Genomic DNA, 21,477 nt, shown 5'->3' with positions numbered 1-21,477 from the left:
AACCGTTCCGAGGTAACTTATAATAATTCATCGGCCCAAAGACTTTTCTCGGTCCATTTTCCTGTTCCGGCGTTCCGTTACTGCACTGCACGAGAGCTAGCCAGAGGCAAGAAATTGGAAAAAGCTTGGAGAAGACGCTCTTGACTTTCGCGCGGTCGGTTACCACCAGCAAGCGCCTCCGAGCTCTCGCCGGCGATCGACTTTCGGGCTAACCGCGCCCTGGGTTCCGGCGCTTTTCCCGGCGAGGGTCGTGGGAAGGTTTCCGCAGATGGAGGAGCCGCCGCTCCTCCGGACGGAGGAAGAAGGTTCGCAGCCCAGTACAGCGGCGTCGGGTCTGGCGAAGGACCCCGCGATTTTCAGCGTCCGGATCGTGTCGATCGACTACTACATGGCGCGCCCGATCCCGGGCGTCGATGTTTGTTACAGCAGCTTTCAAGGTACGGGCGGTTCGGACGGTGGGATATATGGGCAGGAGGGGAAACATGAAAATGAATGGAAAAGAGTCGTTTTTTAACTGTGCCCGCGACGGTTATGGATAGTCGCGGCGTGGGAACGTTGTTGGGTCTCGCTATTTCATGGAGCTGTGGCTGAATTGGCGTCTTAGAATGGGTCTTGACGTTGGCTTCTCCTAGGAACAGCGGTGCTTTTGAAGTTATTCTATGTTTTCATAGTAATAATTTCTATCTAACGTGTCTTTAGTAAAATAGTCATTGCGCCATCACCATTGACATGACCGAGAGGATGGGTTTGGAAGGAACTTCGCCCAATGTTTTTACTCGCAGCATTTTGATGAATCACCTCCGCCAATCGAAGAGGTCCGATCTCGGTTTCTCAGTTTTGATGTTAAATAGTCAAACTTGCACTAGAACCAACAACTCTGAGCTTTAACACTTTGATAAGGTAGATATAACCACATGCCAGGAAATCCGTTCCATTGCTGAAGAATTTGTAAGAAGAAGGCGGGGAGCCAGATGTGATCACGTACTCCACGATCATCGGCAGTTAATGCAAAGAGCATCGGCAGTTATTGCTTGGATCCTTGGTGTCTAGTATCGACTATTTATTGGTATAAACCCCTGCAAAAAAGACAAGACAAACCTTTTATCTCCTTGGGAATTGGAAGTCCAGACTTTGTGATGCTGCTTATGTGAGAGAAAAATGAACATGTGCTAGCTTATACTGTTGCATAAACAGAGCGGACTTGGAAATTAGCACGTTGGCATTATATCAAATATTTCATGAACTAGTCATCATACCGGTATACCAGAGGAGGTGGCATTAGAGTCCACATGAGACGGTCCCAGTAGCACAGGTAGCTGCAATCCTCACCAATCCTTCTGTTATGCCAGAACTTTGAAGACATTCTCTTCCAATTGCATTACTAACTAGGAAATAGGAAAAATGGCGCAAACACCACCTTCTTGATGTTCCGCTTCATTTCCTTTTACCTGGGTCATCACCAATGGCTTCTATAAAATTAATTGAACACATATAGTGAAAAGTGCTGTTTTGGCTAGAAAGTGAGATCAGACCGTAAAATTTCATGAGCAAGGACTTTCGAATAACTTCATCGAACATGACCAGAAAATGCTGTTTGGCACAAGAGAGCTTCTCTTCTTCTTTCAGCTTTTACCAAAGAACTCTGCATCGGGGTAACCTGCAGAAAAAATAGCAGGTATGTATTTAATTAACAGAGAGGTGGAACCTAATGAGCATAAAGAAAGCACATTGAATACAGTTTAAAGCAGACAAGTTAATCTTCCATTGTTATGGTATGACTGGCACTACATACCTTCCTTTGCAGAGCCCCATTAAGTTCAGGAATGATATTATCAGAAGCAACCGCATCCAACAACTCTGCATCAAGGTAACATGCAGAAAATCAGCAAGTACGTATTTGATTAACAGAGAGGCAGAGCCTAACAAGCTTACAAAAAAGCACATTCAATTAAGTATAAGCACACAACTTACTCTCTCACAGTTATGGGAGGATTGGCAGTGTTACCTCTATTTGCAGAGCTTGACAGAGTTTGGGAATGATATCATTAGAACGCAGTCGCATCAAAGAACTCTGCATTAGGGTAACATGCAGAAAAATCAGCACATGTATTTAATTAATAGAGGTAGAACCTAAGGAGCATACAAAAAGCATATTCGATTGAAAAAAAAAATACAATCCCAATTATTCAATTACATGCTGTTGAGACCAAATCAAGTACTTTGATCTTCACAGGCATAAAATTTTTTACCAATACACTCCAGTTGGCCCGTAAGCCTCTTCAAGGTGGGCACAAAAGCCTTCAGCTACTGCTGATGATTCCACGGCAAAATTCCTCTTCATTTTGATCATTCTCTGGTACGGAATTTGAATTTCCTCAACCAAGTTAGCCAGACCCAGATTAATCATGTGATAAAATGATTCCACAACAACAACAGGATCAATCAGCGTGCAAACGAATTAACAAAATCTTAATCTCCTTGCCCAACTTGTTTTATAAAACGGGCAAATAAATCATCCTAATTATGCAAAAGGTCATCAGTACGGCTCTTCGAATCAAAATCCAAACGTAAGCCTTGATCATTAAACAGACGGCCAGGTTTGTCCCAAAAGCAACACCGGTTTACCTTGTGTTGACACCTAAATTTTGGCGACCCGTTTAGTCATTTATTGCATCAAAAAATTAGAGGTTAATTTTATCCTTGAAAAATAGTCAATTGCATAACATATAGTTTTAGGTGCATTTATATTTTAATTTGCATTTACATTGGGTCGGTGACAAATTGGTTTGATTTGGTGGTTTTGAACTTTAAGCTGACAAGTCGGACTAAGCCTACGAAGAGAGCAATTTAGCCTAAGCCCATATTTGAAAAAAAATCCTATTGCAATTTTTGAAAAAATCAATAGAGAATATTCATTTTTTGCAAAGGAAATCTAGAAGAGGAGTGGAAAATAAAAAGTGATATTGCTTTCGGAAAAAATGAATTTTCATGGATATAAATTTGGAAAGAAATTAAAAACTCTAATCTTCGGCCTATAAAATGGTTTTTCGCGTAGGGTTTCGAGGGGGCCACTCATGGAATACACGGCCGCACAAGAGGAGAAAACACAAAAGTTGGGCTTCTGCAGAAGGGTATAGCTGCAGAGAGGGACACAGAGGGACGTGAGAGAGAGACGGAGGAGGAGAGAGAAAAAAATCAAAAGAAGAACACTATTCTTCTTCTCCGGCGGCTTGTTGCCGTCTCGCTCACGCTCCGTCTCACGCCCGCCGGACGTCGCCCGTGCCTCGCCGCGACGCCCGCCACCGTCTCCGGACGCCGCTGCTCCGCGCCCGGTTGCGCGCCCGCACTCGCGTGCCTCCAGCTCCGCTCCGTGCCTCCTCCTCCGTCACTTGCCCGATCTGCAGCTCCGAACGGCTGTCCCCGTGTGAGCAGCCCGCGGTGCTAGCACCACCGTCGACCCGCCGCACCTCTGCCTTAGCCCCGCCGCAACCCGCCTCCTCACGACCACCCGACGCTCACCGCTGCTGCAGATCGCGACGCCAGCAGCCCGTTGAAGCCTCCACGGTGTCGCTCCGAGCGGGACCCGACGCTTGCTTGCCTGCATCCGCCAGCCCCGAGCCTTCCATTCGAGTGTCGCTGCAGTTCTCGCTCGAGTCCGCTGCGCCAACGCCGCCGGTCCACCCTCGCCGGAGCTCCGACGACCACCCCCACTCCGGCGGCGACCCATCACCTCCGGTGGCACACCACACGCCCTTGCCAAGCCTTGGTTGGAAAGTAAAAAAAAAAAAAAAAGCAAAATCAATTTAGGTAGTTTTTTCTTTTATCTTATTTTTTTTATTGTTCTTATTTTACTTTCTTGTTTTTAGCATAATTGTTCCTTGATGTAAGATTGAAGCTCCCGATATGAAATTGCCTTGAAATTAGTGATTGTCAGTTCGATTTTCAAGCTCGAAATCCGACTCGCAATTACTTAAAAAAATTGACAATCCGATCTCCCGCTCGAGACCCGATTCGTGATTTATGTGTGGCCAACCCGATCTCATGCGCGAGATATGGTTCGTCAATTTTGGATATCAATCTTATCGGCTCTGATTTGCTGTCATGTTGGTTGAATCAATTTTATAAAAGGAAAAATCCAAAAAATATTTGAATTAGGATTAGGTTTGTTTTAGAATATTTCACGTTATCTTGCATATTTAGAAATTATTTCGAATTTGTTAAAAAAAAAAAAAAAAAAAAGATGCATTCATTTAGGATGTTAGTTTTTTTAACTTGGAATTGCACATTTAATTATTTGGCAATTTTAATTTCGAATTCCATAAAAGAAAAAGAAAAAGAAAAAGAATAGAATTATGGCATTCTTTACACGTCATTGCATATTAGAATAAATTGCATGCTTATTAAGTAAATAAAAAATCATCATGTATATGTCATATAGAATTAGGTTCATACAATGCACGTCATTTAGTAATTTTTGTTAGATTCATTTAATTAGAAATTGGCCGTCATTAGAATTAGGTCATTAGATTAATTTAGATTGCATATTTAAGTGTTGCATTTCTTTAATTTCGAATCTCATGGAAAATACAAAAAATATATATATTTAGAATAAATCCATCTCATGCTTCAGGATAGATTACATGCTTATTTATGTCATATCGCTTAGGTCATATAGCTAAGTTATGTTGCCATGTCATATCATTTCATGTTAAATTAGTGGCATGCATTGCATAAAGCATCATTCTCATTAATTAAGTGAAAACCAAAAAAAGAAATTGCGTGTTAATTAGAAATCATATCTAGGGTTGTTGATGTGAATTCTGATCTAACAACGCAGATGCTTTCGTTGCTTTGAGGTAAGTTCTTGCAATTTATTTATTGTTTAACTGGGTGTTAAATTGGTGGTTTGTGTACCCGCATGATAATCTTACATGTTAGGAAAATAGATTTAAAATCGATTCAAGTTGCTTGCCAAACATTTTTCAAAATAAAAAGAAAGGTACCGAAAGGGCGTTAGAGAAATCTAGCGTAATCAAGTCCCCAAACTTATAAATCTCTGGTTCGTAGGAGTAAAGTAAATCTCCCGTTACTTTACTAGGGTTTCTAATCGACCCACCAAAAATAGATTAGTGGCGACTCCTAATTGAAAATCATTTGCATGTTATAAACTTGAACCTAAGTCGTGAATTGGTATGGGCTTGGGAGAGCCCGAGTTAAGTCTAGGCTTAACAATCCATTAGCCAAACCCTAGGTGGTTCACACCCGAAAAATTGGTCGCGACAGCTTGGCGACTCCGCTGGGGAAACTTGAGTTGAAACTCTTAGTGGACTTAAGCCAATTTCTTTTTTAAAAAATATTTTTGTTTGGCAACGAGGATCCCAGGTACGTCCCTAACATTTAAGGTGTTAAATGTTTTTGCAGGATGGGAGGTATAAGGGGAAGTGTTTGTTGACATTTGTTTTGCAGGAATGTGTAGGAATGTATGGTTTATATTCATATATGAAGTGTTGCTTGATATAAAATGCTGCGACTACCTTGCATCTAGCACTACACTATTGCACACACAACCTGCCGCCGGACCTGGGCCGCATTAGGATCATCTAGGATGGTATTGAGATGTTTACCACTCCGACCGCATGCTCGCGGTATGAGTCGCCCATCTCAATCCCGAAGTTTCTTTCATGGTGTCAAAAGTACCCACCTCGGTCTGCATGCTCGCGACCCGGGTCTGCTCTTTGACTAAGCCGGAGTCATGAGGACCCGACATAGTCCACAAGCTCGTGGCTAGTCTGATCATCCTTGTGGCTCCACCTTGATAAGCCTTATAGAGTAGAAATCGAGCCACTTACCATGCGCATGTCTATGTAATTGCCATTGATTTTCCTTAGTGAAGTAAGTCTTCTTTCCCTATATCATGCAATTTATTTTGTCATACTCTTGGGTCGGTCCATGACAATCTAGGTCAATCATTGATTTGATTCATTTGTCAATTGGAAGTGAAGTGAGAAATTGCTAGGGAATGATGCATTTAAAAAAAAACTTTGGAGAATTTGTTTTTACATCATATCTAGAAAATTTGGTTTTATTAGGATATCCATTTTTAGGAAATTCCCTTCTTGCATAGACTTTTCATGAATAAATGAAAAAAAAATGAAAAAAAAATAGAAAAATCGATTAGATCATTGTCATGGATCTCTCCATTTACACCTCATGCTTACATGTTCCCGTTTATTTCCTTTAGGTGATTATGGAGCAATCTCGCTCACCCATCCGTACACGGCCGAGGGCTAAAATGGCGGATCAAAATGAGGTGCTGGACCGTATCATTGTCAATATAAATAGATGAATTGCATACCTCCAAAGTCAAGTCGATGAATTGTCTGCTACTGTGGCTTGTCTCATCAAGCAAAAGGGGTGTGATGACATAGGTACTCTATCTTCAGTGAGCAACTACGACTTGAAGAAGAGAGCCAAGAGGACTTTTGAACCGTCCTATTTTCCTGAGGTGGCTGAATTTGATGCCACTATGAAGAGACTAGTGATATATCTAGAAGGAATAATCTCTGACCTAAAGGATTTGCATCACAAGATCAAGGAGGGTGAAGAACTCAAACACACATGATTCATGATCCTAAGTAGTTCGCTTTCCTTATTTAATTAGGGGCATGTTCAGTTGCACCTTCCCCTGCGTGGGAATTCTTATTGCTTTTTAGAGATTGGTAAAAATTTCTCATGTTTTGCTTTAGTGCTTGAATATAAGAATAAATGTAATTTGATTGATGAATATCAATAAAATTACAAGTTTTGTTTTGAGGACATGATGGGGTATGCCAAACCAGACCGATGACGATATCCAACAATGAAAAGAAAATATCATCCAAGGAGAATTCTGAGGACTGGGCTTCTTCATGCTTCCTCATCCAAAAAAAAAATCCAAAAGAACAAAAAAAAAAGAGATCATTTTTCAAGCCATTTCCAAAAAGCATGCGTTAGATTAGCCTTGTTTAATTTTCTGACTCATTTACTTCATGTTTCAGAGCATTACTTTCTTGACCCGATAAAAAAGCATCTGAAAAAGGCACATCAAGTTGTAATTGGTTCAATTGTTACTCAACAAGTTTCTAAAGAGTTAATGTCGGTCACATCTCGATACTACTTTAAATATCCATCTTGAAGGGCCAAACAAAGTGTGCTCCATTTCCGTGCTTGACGGAATTTTCATTCTTGCCCATTAAATGAGAGGCAAGTTAAAAGAGGATCATCCATCTTTGGTGAAAGAGGTACATCTTGTCTTTAAACATAATTAATTTTGGGAAATGACGCTTTGTTCTTTTCCTTGCAGATGACGAATTTGGGGCACTACAGATTCTAGTAGTGACATGACTGAGACAAAATCTCGATTCGAGCCAAAATGGTTGTACAATTTGAATTTACGTTGATGTTGCATAGTATCCTATTCATGCACGTTGTTTTGTGCAGGGGCAAAAGCAAGATTTCATCAAATCAAAGATCGGATTTTCATCCTCAATTGATCAATTTGTGTTTGTTCCTTTCAATAGGGGCAATCCAAGGACACCCATTCTTTGAGACAATCCCTTCGTGGGACAATTACTTGAATGAATGCTTGAAATCATGTTTGAGTGTAGTAAATTGTTTGCTTTGAAGTCACAAACACTTTTCATGCTTAAAGTTGCTGGACTCTTTTGAAAAGAAAATTTTCATATTGATTTAGCTCACCAATTTCATATGGAGATTTGTCAAAATAGACAATTTAATGGAGTGACATCAATGCTTAAGAATGCTGAATGAGACGTGTCAGTATGATGAAAGGCAAGCCTTATCCTATACACAGTCCCCTACTTATACACTTGTGAGATAGGTGTAGAAAATTCCATATCTACAAGGCAAAGAGTTCTCTCGCGAAAGGTACGACAATCGAAATGACGAGGGGCAATTCATTTCTCTATCCCAAACATTACAAGTAATCCATTGCTTAACCCTTTTGAGCCTCATACACTTGTGGAGATTCTTTTCAAATTACCCCTGTCAAGAACCACTCCACATTGGGGCAAATCAGAGGGTAAGGCAGTACCATGAGGTGAAGAAAATGGATTGAAATTTTCTTGCTCTCACTTGCATCAATCTTCTAGTCATGCTATTACATTGAATTCATGTGGTAATTTAAGTGCCTTAGAACGACGAAGAGCAGTTCTTTCTCTATCGTATACACTTTTATCCATTGCATAACCCATTTGAGCCTATGAATTCATTTCACATTAAACCCAGTTGGTGGTCATCCCCACACTGGGGCAAGGCAAAAGGCAGATAAAGACTCTTGAAAAGTTCGAGTGTCATTCAAAGTGCAATTACTTGACGCATGCATTGTGCGCAAGAATTGAATTCAAAATAGAACTAAGGGGCAAGAAAAAGTAGTGTGCCTGGTAAAAGCAAGGCCAATGCCCATGAAAAAAAAATTGAAGAAAAAAAAATGAACGAGAACTAGGGGCATGAAAAAGTGGTGTGCCTGGTAAAAGCAAGGCCAATGCCCATAGATGAAAAAAGGGAGTCAAGATAAGGTGACTCTCAATTGCAAGAATTGAATCCTAATAGAGCAATACTCAAAGAAATCAAAAGTTGAGTTTTTACAATCAATGGGGCACTTCGTGAAGACAATCCCTGATGGTGAAAAAGAAAACTGGTGGCAATACCAAGATGATCACCAACTCTCGCCATTCACACACTTTTTGAGCCTAATGATCATTTCATTTCTCAACCCATGAACCTAACCTACGTTACGTCATTTACAAAGTCTCTTTAGATTATGGCACTTGAATTAACGTAGGAGTTCATATGTTTATAAGCATCGCTTGAAGAAGTGCAAGCAAGATTATTTCTTTATCGTTTTGCAGGGTTCTTGACTTGTAAACCCGGAGATAATTATAAAATTGTTCTTTCAATTGCCTTGACTCAAAGAGTCCATTTGTTAAACCATTGACCAAGCCCACATTATGGTACTTGTTAAAGACCTCTCAGATTGGTAAGGTTGTACCGCTTGCGAGAATACTCGGACCCTTGTTGGTATGATGATAGTGAGATGGAGTGATTCTCATAAAATAGCCTCTAAATGAGAGTGAGTGAAAGTCCTTTCTAACTTAAGGTCTCTCATTTGGTATTCTTAGGAAATCCATGTCATGAGTGAAGATTGTCTTGAATGATAATTCTCTCCAGTGGAAATTTGGGTGATGCAATGGTCATTATGTATGAAACCCGATTGAATTAATGAAAATCTCACTGAATTTTTAAATGTAAATTCTAGAGTAGCTCAAATTGTCTATCTCTTTGATGAATGCATATCAGTTTTTGCTTTAAATCATGTCTGATAGGTAATTCAAGTTCCTTTCAGAACGTTTCATGATATTAGGAGATGAGAAACCTCCACCATGAGGTGAAAGACCTCCACAGGATATCTAAATTCCAAAAGACATTTTTCTCTAAGAATCAGAGATATCACCATGTAAGTATATCTCTACCATACTCTAAAATACTTGTCATTGTGCAGGTATTCTCTCTCAAGTGCATCGACACTTGACTTGGTCAAGCTGTCCAGTTATATCGATCTGGCGTGCTTTCGTAGCCCAGAGTCCATTTTATTGAACCGGCGTGCTTCCGTAGCCCGGATTTCTCTTATCGACCTGGCGTGCTTTCGTAGCCCAGAGTCCATTTTATCGAACCGGTGTGCTTCCGTAGCCCGGATTTCTTTTATCGACCTGGCGTGCTTTCGTAGCCCAGAGTCCTTTACACCGACACTCAATGGAGTTGTCCCCCAAAGATTTTTCCTCCAGATTCAATCTCGATTAAGGCGACCGAAGAATGGTTCGGGTCCCGGTCGATGATTTGTCGCAAGGCCGGGCGACCGAAGAATGGTTCGGGTCCTAGCTAAGCAAAACCTCGCCTAGGTGACCGTAGAATGGTACGGGTCCTAGACAACATTTATTGCTCTAACAGTGACCGTAGAATGGTACGGGTCCTGGAAAAGCAATTTCCTCATTCAGGCGATCGTAAAATGGTACGGGTCCTGGAAAAAACGCTAAAAAAAGACTGAACATGCGGGAGGATCCGAACGAATTCTGCTTTCATTTCCCCCGTATCGTCGAGGCGACCGTAGAATGGTACGGGTCCTTGACAACAGATTTTCCTTATTCAGGCGACCGTAGAATGGTACGAGTCCTGGAAAATGAATCCCCGTTTAGGCGACCGTAGAATGGTACGGGTCCTAGACAAAACCTTTTCGCCGTCGAGCGACCGTAGAATGGTACGGGTCCTAAGAAAGCAGTTCCTTACAAAACCTTTCTGCCGTATTGGGCGACCGTAGAATGGTACGGGTCCTGAGAAAGCAGCTCCTTTCTGCCATACTAGGCGACCGTAGAATGGTACGGGTCCTAGGAAAGCAGTATCTTCACAAAGTCATGTTACTATTCTTGGCGACCGTAGAATGGTACGGGTCCTAGACAAGTAACACCCACTACCTCGAATTACTCTATCCTCCTCGAAGGTAAGTTATTTCAGGTAGGTTCATTTATCATTTGCATTAGCATTTCCATGCATCATATAAATTAAAAAATGGAATTCATTTTCCTAAAAAAAATCATTCATTGCATGTGTATAGTCAAAATTTAGGTCTCAATTTGTCTTTGAAGGCAACCTCTTCGAGCTCACCTTCAAAGAGGGGCAGCTGTTGACACCTAAATTTTGGCAATCCGTTTAGTCATTTATTGCATCAAAAAATTAAGAGTTAATTTTATCCTTGAAAAAATAGTCAATTGCATAACATATAGTTTTAGGTGCATTTATATTTTAATTTGCATTTACATTGGGTCGGTGACAAATTGGTTTGATTTGGTGGTTTTGAACTTTAAGCTGACAAGTCATTCTAAGCCCACGATGAGAGCAATTTAGCCTAAGCCCATATTTGAAAAAAATCCTATTGCAATTTTTGAAAAATCAATAGAGAATATTCATTTTTTGCAAACGAAATCTAGAAGAGGTGTGGAAAATAAAAAGTGATATTGCTTTCGGAAAAAGGAATTTTCATGGATATAAATTTGAAAGAAATTAAAAACCCTAATCTTCGACCTATAAAATGGTTTTTCGCGTAGGGTTTCGAGGGGGCCACTCATGGAATACACGGCCGCACAAGAGGAGAAAATACAAAAGTTGGGCTTTTGCAGAAGGGTACAGCTGTAGAGAGGGACACAGAGGGACGTGAGAGAGAGACAAGAGGAGAGAGAAAAAAAATCAAAAGAAGAACACTATTCTTCTTCTCCGGCGGCTTGCTGCTGTCCGCTCACGCTCCGTCTCCCGCCCGCCGGACGTCGCCTATGCCTCGCCGCGACACCCAGCTCCGCCGCGACGCCCGCCACCGTCTCCGGACGCCGCTGCTCCGCGCCCCGGTTGCGACGCCGCCGCACTCACGTGCCTCCAGCTCGCTCCGTGCCTCCTCCTCCTCCGCTGCCGATCCGCAGCTCCGAACCGCTATCCCCCGTGCGAGCAGCCGCGGCGCTAGCACCACCGTCGACCCGCCGCACCTCCGCCTCAGCCCCGCCGCAACCCGCCTCCTCACGACCACCTGACGCTCACCGCTGCTGCAGATCGCGACGCCAGCAGCCCGTTGAAGCCTCCACAATGTCGCTCCGAGCAGTGACCCGACGCTTGCTGCTGCATCTGCCAGCCCCGAGCCTTCCATTCGAGTGTCGCTGCTGTTTTGCCCGAGTCCGCTTCTGCCAACACCGCCGGTCCACCCTCGCCGGAGCTCCGACGACCACCCCCACTCCGGCGGCGACCCATCACCTTCGGTGGCACACCACACGCCCTTGCCAAGCCTTGGTTGGAAAGTAAAAAAAAAAGCAAAATCAATTTAGGTAGTTTTTGCTTTTATCTTATTTTTTTTATTGTTCTTATTTTACTTTCTTTTTTTTAGCATAATTGTTCCTTAATGTAAGATTGAAGCTCCCGATATGAAATTGCCTTGAAATTAGTGATTGTCAGTCCGATTTTCAAGCTCGAAATCCGACTCGCAATTACTTAAAAAAATTGCCAATCCGATCTCCTGCTCGAGATCCGATTCGTGATTTATGTGAAATTGGCCAACCCGATCTCATGCGCGAGATATGGTTCGTCAATTTTTGGATATCAATCTTATCTGGCTCTGATTTGCTGTCATGTTGGTTGAATCAATTTTATAAAAGGAAAAATCCAAAAAAATATTTGAATTAGGATTAGGTTTGTTTTAGAATATTTCACGTTATCTTGCATATTTAGATATTATTTCGAATTTGTTAAAAAAAAAAAAAGATGCATTCATTTAGGATGTTAGTTTTTTTAACTTTGAATTGCACATTTAATTATTTGGCAATTTTAATTTCGAATTCCATAAAAGAAAAAGAAAAAAAAATAGAATTAGGGCATTCTTTACACGTCATTGCATATTAGAATAAACTGCATGCTTATTAAGTAAATAAAAAATCATCATGTATATGTCAATGATTTTACTAAGCGAACGAGAGCAATAGACAGATCCAATTCCCCGACTATCATGGGATATAATAATTATCCTCCGCAGTTCTTTAAACCTTCCAATGGCATCGGAGATCTCTTTAATCAAAGGATTATCAATGTTCAGAGGTTGCAATTTGTGTAAATCCCCAATTGAGGTAGGGATTTCTCTTAGTGACGAACAATGAGAGAGATTAAGGTATTGGAGAGAAGAAAGATTCCCAATTGAGTTAGGGATTTCTCTCAATGACGAACAATGAGAGAGGTTAAGGTGTAAGAGAGAAGAAAGATTCCCAACTGAGCTAGGGATGTCTCTCAATGACGAACATTGAGAGAGGTTGAGGTGTCGAAGAGAAGAAAGATTCCCAACTGAACTAAGGAGGTTAAAGCATTCGGGAGAAGAAAGATTCCCAATTGAGCTAGGGATGTCTCTCAATGACGAACATTGAGAAAGGTTGAGGTGTTGGAGAGAAGAAAGATTTTCAATTGAACTAGGGATGTCTCTCAATGACGAATATTGAGAGAGGTTGAGGTGTTGAAGAGAAGAAAGATTCTCGATTGAGCTAAGGAGGTTAAAGCATTCGAGAGAAGAAAGATTCCTATTTGACCTAGAGATCTCACTCAATGGTGAATAACTACTTAGGTCAAGGTGTTCGAGAGAAGAAAGATTATTGATTGAGAGAGGGATTTCAACCAATGACAAACAATGTGGGACACTCAACTTTTGCAACTTCTTCAAAGAACCAATTGACATAGGAATTTTTGTAATGCCAGTATCATCTAAAAGAAGTTCTTTTAGTTCTTGCAATTCACCCACTTCCTCTGGTAGCTCTTTGAGATTGAGACAATTCCTCAAGTACAAGGAAACAAGTCTCTTGACTTGGCCAATAGAAGGGTGGACTTGCTCCAGTTTGCAACATTCATCCAAGATTAGAATCTCCAACTCTGTGAAAGTCGAGAAATCAGGAGTACATCTTAAAACCTGGCTATATGAAAGGTTGAGAACTTTTAGCCGCTTTGCCACCTATATAAAGGAGGATAAGATGTCAAAAAAGGAATTTAATGGACAAGACAAAACAAAGCAAAGATCACAAAGGATGTCTTTTTTCCGTCTTACCATAATTGAACTCCATCCGCTCCAATCCTCTGCGAGCTTGTTTTGTGACAACTCTAGCACCACTAATTTAGATAGATGGAAATTTATCGCTGAAGATAGCATGTTGGGTTCAATGTAAAACCATCGAAGCCATCTTAATTCAGAAAATAGTTCATTAAAGTCTCCACTTAAAGCCTTCCAGCACAATTGAAGGAACCTTGAGCTCGGTAAGTTTTTAAATTGTTCACTTGTGTATGCAGGGGAACAGCCACGAGGCCATTGAAAGTATGTATCGTAGTTTTTCAAACAATAGCGTGCCTGCATATCAAACCAGGCTAAGTGAAAACTGACCTTACTTTCATGCTGAAAATCGTATATAGTAAAGAAAAAGGTATCAATATATTAATAAGAAGCACGGCATTTCCTCTAAATAGTCAAGTTAGTCTAGTGGCTATTGGCACAAAAGGGCATTGTCCCAAAAATATAAATATTATAAAAGAGCTTGGCGAGGAAAAAAATGTTTATTAAGAAAAGCGAAGGAAAAAGAAAACAGAAATGAAAGAAGCAAAGAAGGGAGAATAAGGAAATCCATTAATTGTCAAACACCTAACCTAACGGACCAAAAAAAAAACACCTAACCTAATCCATAAGATGAGCAAGGTCCACGTGATACAACGATAGTAAGGTTCTCCCAATATATTTATTAAGGAGATTCTTTGCCATCATATCTATTAAGAGGAAAGAAGAATGAAAAGAGATAGATATAACTAGTAGAGGGACAGGTACTTTTGAATCAAAATGGAAAAAAAAAAAAAAAAAAGCATACCAAACATTGATATTTTTCTTTACATTCGACTGTAATAGAAAGTAAGCACCCGTTGTAAATGTGATATTTTTCTTTAATGTTACTGATTTTCTTAATTATTAGTTATTATAATTGGCACATATTGTCCATTATTGTTTTGAATAAAAACAATATTTATTTATATGATCTATGATGTATATGCTTCATCTTTATTAATTATTATAGTCTTTCAAACTATCAATATTTTCAACTAGATATAAAATTGCATGCTTTTAGTGAATGAGATTTTTACTATAGAATCATAGTTAAAGAATCGACTGTATATTAAATTTTTGACTAATGTACTTTATGCAAATGAATTTGAATTATATAGTGTAATTTTTTAATCATTGGCACACATATAATCCAATTACGGCCACAATTCATGTATGATGGACATGAATGGACGTATAAATAGACTTTTTCCTAAAAAGTAGGAGCATCTGCTCACACTAGGTAAAAGAGTAGAATAGATCAAATTAAACATGAAATTATGAGAGAGAGGGAAAGAAAAAAAGGAGTGCCATATCTTACCCCACGTTCCGGTTTCACTGTTAAGCCTTCTTGGTCAACCCATTGTTTCAGACATCTTTCAAGCGATTGTCCTTGGCAAAAGATGCTCCTTCCAAGATCTCTTAGTTGATCGTGCATCCTAAACTCACCACGATCTCCAATTTTAATTAAGCACCTCAACTTCAACTCTTCAATTCCTTGATATGGATAAAAATCCTCCCACGTGTAAATGGCGAATTTGCTATCTTCGCCGATAAAGAAGCAAGCAATATCGAGAAAAATATTCTTATGTTTAGGTTCCAATGCATCATAACTTATCATCAATATCTTTTGGACGTCTTTAGCCGGTTCGTTTCTTAATTTCTTCAGTATATCTTGCCATACTTTTCCATTTGTTTTCCCATACAAGTATGAACCTATGACCTTGATAGCTAGGGGAAGCCCGCCCATGGTGTATAAGATATCACGTGAGATACCCTCAAAGTCCTTTGAACAATGGCCCATGTGAAATGCATGCCTTTTAAATAAAAGCAAAGAATGCACCTCATCTAATTCACTCAGTTCATACTTGTAGTCTGCTTGGAATTCAGGTTGATCAAGAACAGCTTCATATCTAGTCGTAACAATGATGATACTTCCTGTCGAAAACCAATCACGTTCTCTAGCCAAAGCATTTAGTTGATCTTGATGATCAACATCATCTAGAAGAATGAGAACCCTTTTTCCTTTGAATCTAGATTTGATCAAACTAATTCCATCATCAACTTTGCAAACTTGATGTTCATTGGGTAGTATTTCCTTAATTAGTAGATTTTGTAAATAAAGAATACCGTTGTGGTGAGCTGTCTCTCGTATATCTGGAAGGAAGCTACGATGCAAAAAGTCATTCAACAGCTCATTGTAGATGACCTTGGCAAGAGTTGTTTTACCGATCCCGCCCATGCCATATATTCCAATCATTCGAGCATGATTGGCAGGAGTATCAACCCAATTCCTAATTTTGTTGACATGATCGCCAACTCCAACTAAATGCTTAGGAACATCAAGCTGAAAATTATGTCTCAACTTGCTCAGAATAGTTTTGATGACTTCTTCCACTAATTCTCCTTCATGCCTGTCAAACAACAATAACTCATCATAATTTCGTAGTTTCACGTAATCTCTTCAAAGGACACCCACATATATGTGAAGGATGGATGGAACCAATTAACATGCAAAATGTTTCGGTTTTATGAATAACAATGAAGGATGATGGTGTAGTAGTCATTTCAATTTCTCCTTCTTTTTCTACCAATAGATAGATCTTATTGAAATAAGATAAGGTGTTGCACCGACCAAATTGAGAATCTTTAGAAGTAAACTGTTTGTTATAAGGCCTATGGTCGCTGCTAATTGAAGGATAGGAGGTCGATTATTTTGATTACAAAAAGTTTAGGACTTAGGAGGAGGGGAGGCCATCCCTCCGAGGCCAGCGTATCTGAGGGCCCTAAATGGGAACTTGTAATTAATTTATAATCGCCTACCCATGGTGGTTACTGGAAGTAGCGGAAGTTTAACCTATGACATGGTCAATGTGAAGTGTCCCATTCACATCAACCGATCCACCTGTTGGCAATAGGAGGTCAATTTATCTGGGGTCGATCAAGCTTTGGAAGGCTGAGTATGGGATCCTAAGGTTTAGTTGTTGGTGGTGTAGTTTGCAGGGGAAAAATAGCATAGTACAACGGTTTGTAGTCTTTGGGCCATTATGGTTATTCATTAGCACATACTGGGATGTTTTGTGAGCTTGTAGTGAAAGCAGTTCATCCATATCACATCAGTTTTGCTGAATAAAAAAACTTACGAAAAATAAAAGTGTAGGTGGAAGAGAAGTACCCATTAGAAAATTTTTCAGATTCCCATCCATTTAAGTAACTCACTTCTGTAAGGGCTTGTCTCCCTTCCTGAATATCCTTCTCATCAAAACGCTTCTTACGCATATGGAAGGCCTCCCAAATTTTCCCTTTAGATACCGCACATCGGATGGGTTCACTTTGTAAAAAATGGGCAACACCATGTGAGACATGCTCTTCTTGCAGTCCATGATACGAACTAGCTCACGGAGGCACCATTTGCTCGAAGCATAATTTTCGGAAATAATGGGAATTGAAATCTTAGACTGCGTGATGATATCAAGAATCTCTGAATCAAAATCCTTGCCAATTTCGAGGCTATTATCGTCCTTGAACACGGAAATTGGTACAGTCCCTACATTGATCAGACTGCGGTAGAGGTGATCGGTGAATCCCTTTCGGGTGTCCAAGCCTCGAAAGCTCAAGAATATGTCGTATTGATCACTGCCTTCTGTGGGTATCGAAGAGATAAAGGAAGAAATGGATGCTCCCTCAATGCTCTCTTTCTCTGCACCGTTTTTCTTCTTCTTGAGATGATTGAATACCGCAAAGGGACGGCCTAAATTGAAACGGTGCATCCTTTTGTTTGCCTTACTCTGACTTTGTCCTTTCTCCATGGAAGTCCGATAGGCAAAAATGAAGAGAGGATGCCTTCTTACTGCACAAAAAGATGTACATAAACAAACGAAAAGGCTGGATCGAAAGCACATGCTTTCTGGATGGAGAATACATGCTTTCTGAACGGTTCCAATACAAAATGTTTGATGAACGAGTCTTCCTAGGCGAGTGTCTACTAGTTAATCCAATATCAAAAGCTGCGTCCGCACACGGACAAGAAGAAAATGGGTCCTCTTGGTCTTTACAAGCGGGACTTTCCTAATGGGAGGAAATTTGGAGGGTTACAAGATATAAACATGGCTCACGTGTAAAAACTAACTAAAATTAAATGGGTGGTGCTTAAATTTTTTGAGACATTCTTAAGGCATGTAAGCCTAATGCATCCCCACCCTTTGCATAATGTGAGTTTCAAGTGAGGACCACTAATATCAACCCAGATCATCTAAGTTTTTTTTCATATTTCCTTCAACCTTACCTTTGATCGGTAGTTTAACGTAAGCATCTATTCAAAAGCACATGCGTACCTTATATCTGCCTTTATCAAGTGCTGATTACCGATATTCATAACATTTAGAATGAAGTGTCCGTAATCAATCAAAAAGGAAATATAATTAATAGAAAATTATATGGCTAAATCGTTAAATAAAACTTCATTTTGAAATTTAAAACATAAAAAGACGAAAAGGTAAACTCTCTCTATCTAAGCATATTTGGCATTTGGCTTTTTCCCAACTAGTTTGCTCTACACTAAAAATGGCAGCCTTCCTGAACCATTCTCCTAAATGTGTCATTTATGTCTATTTCCTGGTTCTTCTCTCTTTGTTTCCCTAATATCCTCTCATTTAACTCTCTGTATTATATATTCTCATCCCCCTAGTTTTCTCCTTTTTTTTAGTTGTTCTCCCGCCACATCCAAAATATCGAACAACATGGGTGGATTTAAAGGGGTTGAGGGGGCGCTGCTTAACTTTTCGAAATTATATTTATGCTCACTGATTTGATAAAATTCACATATTCATCCATAATTCTTGGCCCCACAAAAATGTTCCAATTACTTTACATTCTAAAGTTTAAGAATCTATTGGTAGAAACTTTTGCAAAGATGTCATCCAAATTTAATAGCTATGTTTTGCAACAATCATGCTTCCAACTGTGAGATATGATAAATGATGACTTATTTCCAAACTTGAGAAATGAGGTATTGGTATAAATGGTTGAGAAATGACTAGACTCATTGGTGTAAATGGATTGAGTGACCTTTACTATTAGGTCTATCTCTATTTTGGCAATACTAAATATCCACTCAAAACATACACACTATTGACACATTATGAGAGATTCTTTAGGAAAGAAGTTGAATGTGTTAATAATCTAAAAAGTCAAGAGTTAGTCATGTAGGGAAAATAAAATTCAAGAATTATTACCCTCTTTAAAAATTATAAAGTTAGTCATAAGTCAAATTCAAAAAGTGAAATATCCTTTGCTATTTATTTAGTATAATACATCATCTTTCTAAAATGAGGAGAAACAAAAAATAATTTTTCGTAAGTTTTTTTATTTTTCAGCAAAACTGATGTGATAATTTTGGACCATTTGGATGCGAACTGGGCCCATGGACTTAAAATCAGGCTAGAAGGGCATTTTCTTAATTTTGTTGAAATTGCTTTTTTGGCCCAAGTGAGTTTAGTCGCTAATTTCAAGAGTGCAATCTCTGATATCTGGCTGTAAATTATGTTTAGGGACCGAGGAAATGTGTGTTTAGCCTATGTTTTCGTGAAAAAGTGCATAGCATGTTTTATCAGAAGGATAATCTGATGTTATGGTATGGTACGTAATTTGAGAATTAAGGGAAACATTAAACAATTTACACTTTCATTATAAACATTTACATTTTCAATGCAATTTACGTTTTTTCTTGCAATCTTTTATTTTTCTCAATATATGGTTTCACTTAAATTTGCACTCCATCGAAGTCTCATTTCGTGCGCTTTGTGCTCAAGGTATAATCGGTGCAATTTGTTTTTCTTTGACTCTTTGTATGGTTGATTTATTAGATTTAGAAATCACAATTTTAATTTGTCTTTTGTTTAAACCATTTGTCCTCTTTAATTTCGTCTCAAATGTCCATCAATATAAAGAGATCAACTTTACAAACATATCCTTTATTTTCTCCATGTTTTTGAAAGTGCTAAAAGATTAGTTTCTCATAAAACATAGTAAACTATGAAGAGGATGCGTTTGCGATCACGCACATTCCTTGTTCTGTTATGGACACGATAGGCGTGGTTGCTACCCACACTTGCATTTTTCAATTGCAGCATGCCAAGTTCGAAAGGAAAAAAAGAAAGTAAACTCATATGTGAAGACAAATTAGAATAGCCCGTGGTTATAGAAAAAGTGAAAAATGCATGTGGTTTCAAATAAGAGTCGTAATTCAATTGCGAAACCAGCAACATGAAGAGGAATCAACAACGGCCTTGTCCAGTGACAGCAAGGAATTTTCAATACGATAGCAGCTTTGCTCGCTTTCAAGTTTTCCACTCAAACCAGCACAAAACATAGTACAATTGTGAATTTTTCATAATTTTTGGAAAACATTTGAATTCTTTGTCATTTTCCAGAAATTACAAGAATTGGAAAAATATAATGGATAATTTTCCAGACATCCAAAAATTCTCTAGTTGATATGATTTGGTTAGATAAATATTTGTTGTTGACAATTTTGATTAGTAGCCTTTGAAGGGCTCTATGCAATTATTGAAAAGAAATGGTCGATATTTGGAAAAATTTTAATCTTTAGCTTTTTTCAAGAAAAAGAGGAATTATTCCTGCAAAAATCGAGTATTTTGGATGTTTCATGGCTTTAAGTAATTTATTCAATTGGGATACGTATAGGACCGATGGACCCAAAATTGGGTCTAGAAGAGTTTGTAATTTTATCGAATGGACTTTTTGGTCCGAACGAGTTCAATCATTCTTCCAGTCTCTAGTCAAAGGCAATATTTTGAAACATTATCAAGGTAAAGGGCTAGCATGCGATTCCGCCGGGTTTAACCAACCCAACCATTCATACTGATCAGTTTGAATAAAAAGAGCTAAGAAAAATTAGCAATATATGCAATGATTTTGGAAAAGTTGAGGGAACCTCACATGCAAAATTTTGTATGCTTCAAAGGATGCTAGGTGTTACGCAATGAGTAAAAATCAAATGTTTTTTCTTCGACCTATCAATTGTAATGAACAAGAGAATGAAAGTCGAGCTTACCTGGAGGAGCGATGCAAAGATGAAATTATTGTGAGGGGCTTTTGTGTTTGAGAAGAAATTGTCTTGAAGAAGTTGTGTTTGGATTCCGAAACAACAATACAATATGAGGATCAGCTTCACGCCTCAAATAGAGCTGCCAAGATCAGATTTCTCAGAACAAAAGACGAGCGTCTCAAGTATTTATGGTGATTGGCGTTTATGCTCCTGAGGCACAAGTACTAGGAGACGCGCATTCTTGTGGAGAGGATTGCGCGACAAGATTGTGCGTCTTTTCACGCGGCAATTGTACTGCTTTTTTACCCTCACCTTCTTGACCAAGATCACCCAAACAAACCTTCCTTCCTCGAAATCGGTAAGACTGCCTCGCTGTAGACTTCAAAGATATTTTCGTTGCTTCTACCGCAAGGAGAAAATATTGGTTCGCCGGTCACGAGCTGGTTCGCCGTCGAACAGAGGGAGGGCAGATAGAGACGCGAGGGGAGAGAAAAAGCAAGGGACGGACGAGTCGGGGCCGGATCAGGAGCTGGAGGAGCGGCGCGGTGGTTCGCCGGTCCCGTGCGGTGGTTTGTCGATTGCGCGCGGTGGTTCGCCGGTCGGAAAGAGGGAGGGCAGAGAGAGCCAAGGAGGTCGCGATCCTGTTCGTCGGAGAGAGAGGGAGGCGCAAAGAAAGATAACTCGCAAAAATTACTTATTTTTT

General features: G+C 39.6%; 1 protein-coding gene and 1 long non-coding RNA gene across 3 annotated transcripts; both read right to left on the bottom strand.

Annotated features, from left to right (window-relative positions):
* Nucleotides 1-745: 745 nt before the first annotated feature.
* LOC120290240 lies at nt 746-2,339 on the bottom strand. Of its 2 annotated transcripts, none has more exons than XR_005548085.1 (6): nt 2,250-2,339; nt 1,972-2,071; nt 1,793-1,857; nt 1,533-1,657; nt 1,257-1,448; nt 746-1,076 (listed from the first exon to the last, which is right to left on the bottom strand). It is a non-coding gene; the product is annotated as an uncharacterized LOC120290240 (long non-coding RNA). The 2 variants fall into 2 exon arrangements; XR_005548087.1 differs by having other exon boundaries at nt 2,006-2,071.
* A 9,005-nt stretch (nt 2,340-11,344) lies between these two features.
* LOC104432315 (disease resistance protein RPV1-like) lies at nt 11,345-17,514 on the bottom strand. Its single transcript, XM_039306976.1, has 6 exons — nt 17,106-17,514; nt 16,881-17,007; nt 15,027-16,119; nt 13,670-13,966; nt 12,630-13,576; nt 11,345-11,879 (listed from the first exon to the last, which is right to left on the bottom strand). Exons 1-6 carry the CDS (start codon nt 17,512-17,514, stop codon nt 11,345-11,347), a joined length of 3,408 nt encoding a protein of 1,135 aa, XP_039162910.1.
* Between the last annotated feature and the right edge of the window lie 3,963 nt (nt 17,515-21,477).

Source organism: Eucalyptus grandis, chromosome 2 (genome assembly GCF_016545825.1).
Source record: "Eucalyptus grandis isolate ANBG69807.140 chromosome 2, ASM1654582v1, whole genome shotgun sequence".
Classification (NCBI taxonomy): Eukaryota; Viridiplantae; Streptophyta; class Magnoliopsida; order Myrtales; family Myrtaceae; genus Eucalyptus; species Eucalyptus grandis.
The sequence above is the reverse complement of the archived record's forward strand: the minus strand, read 5'-3'. Positions and strand labels throughout refer to the sequence as shown.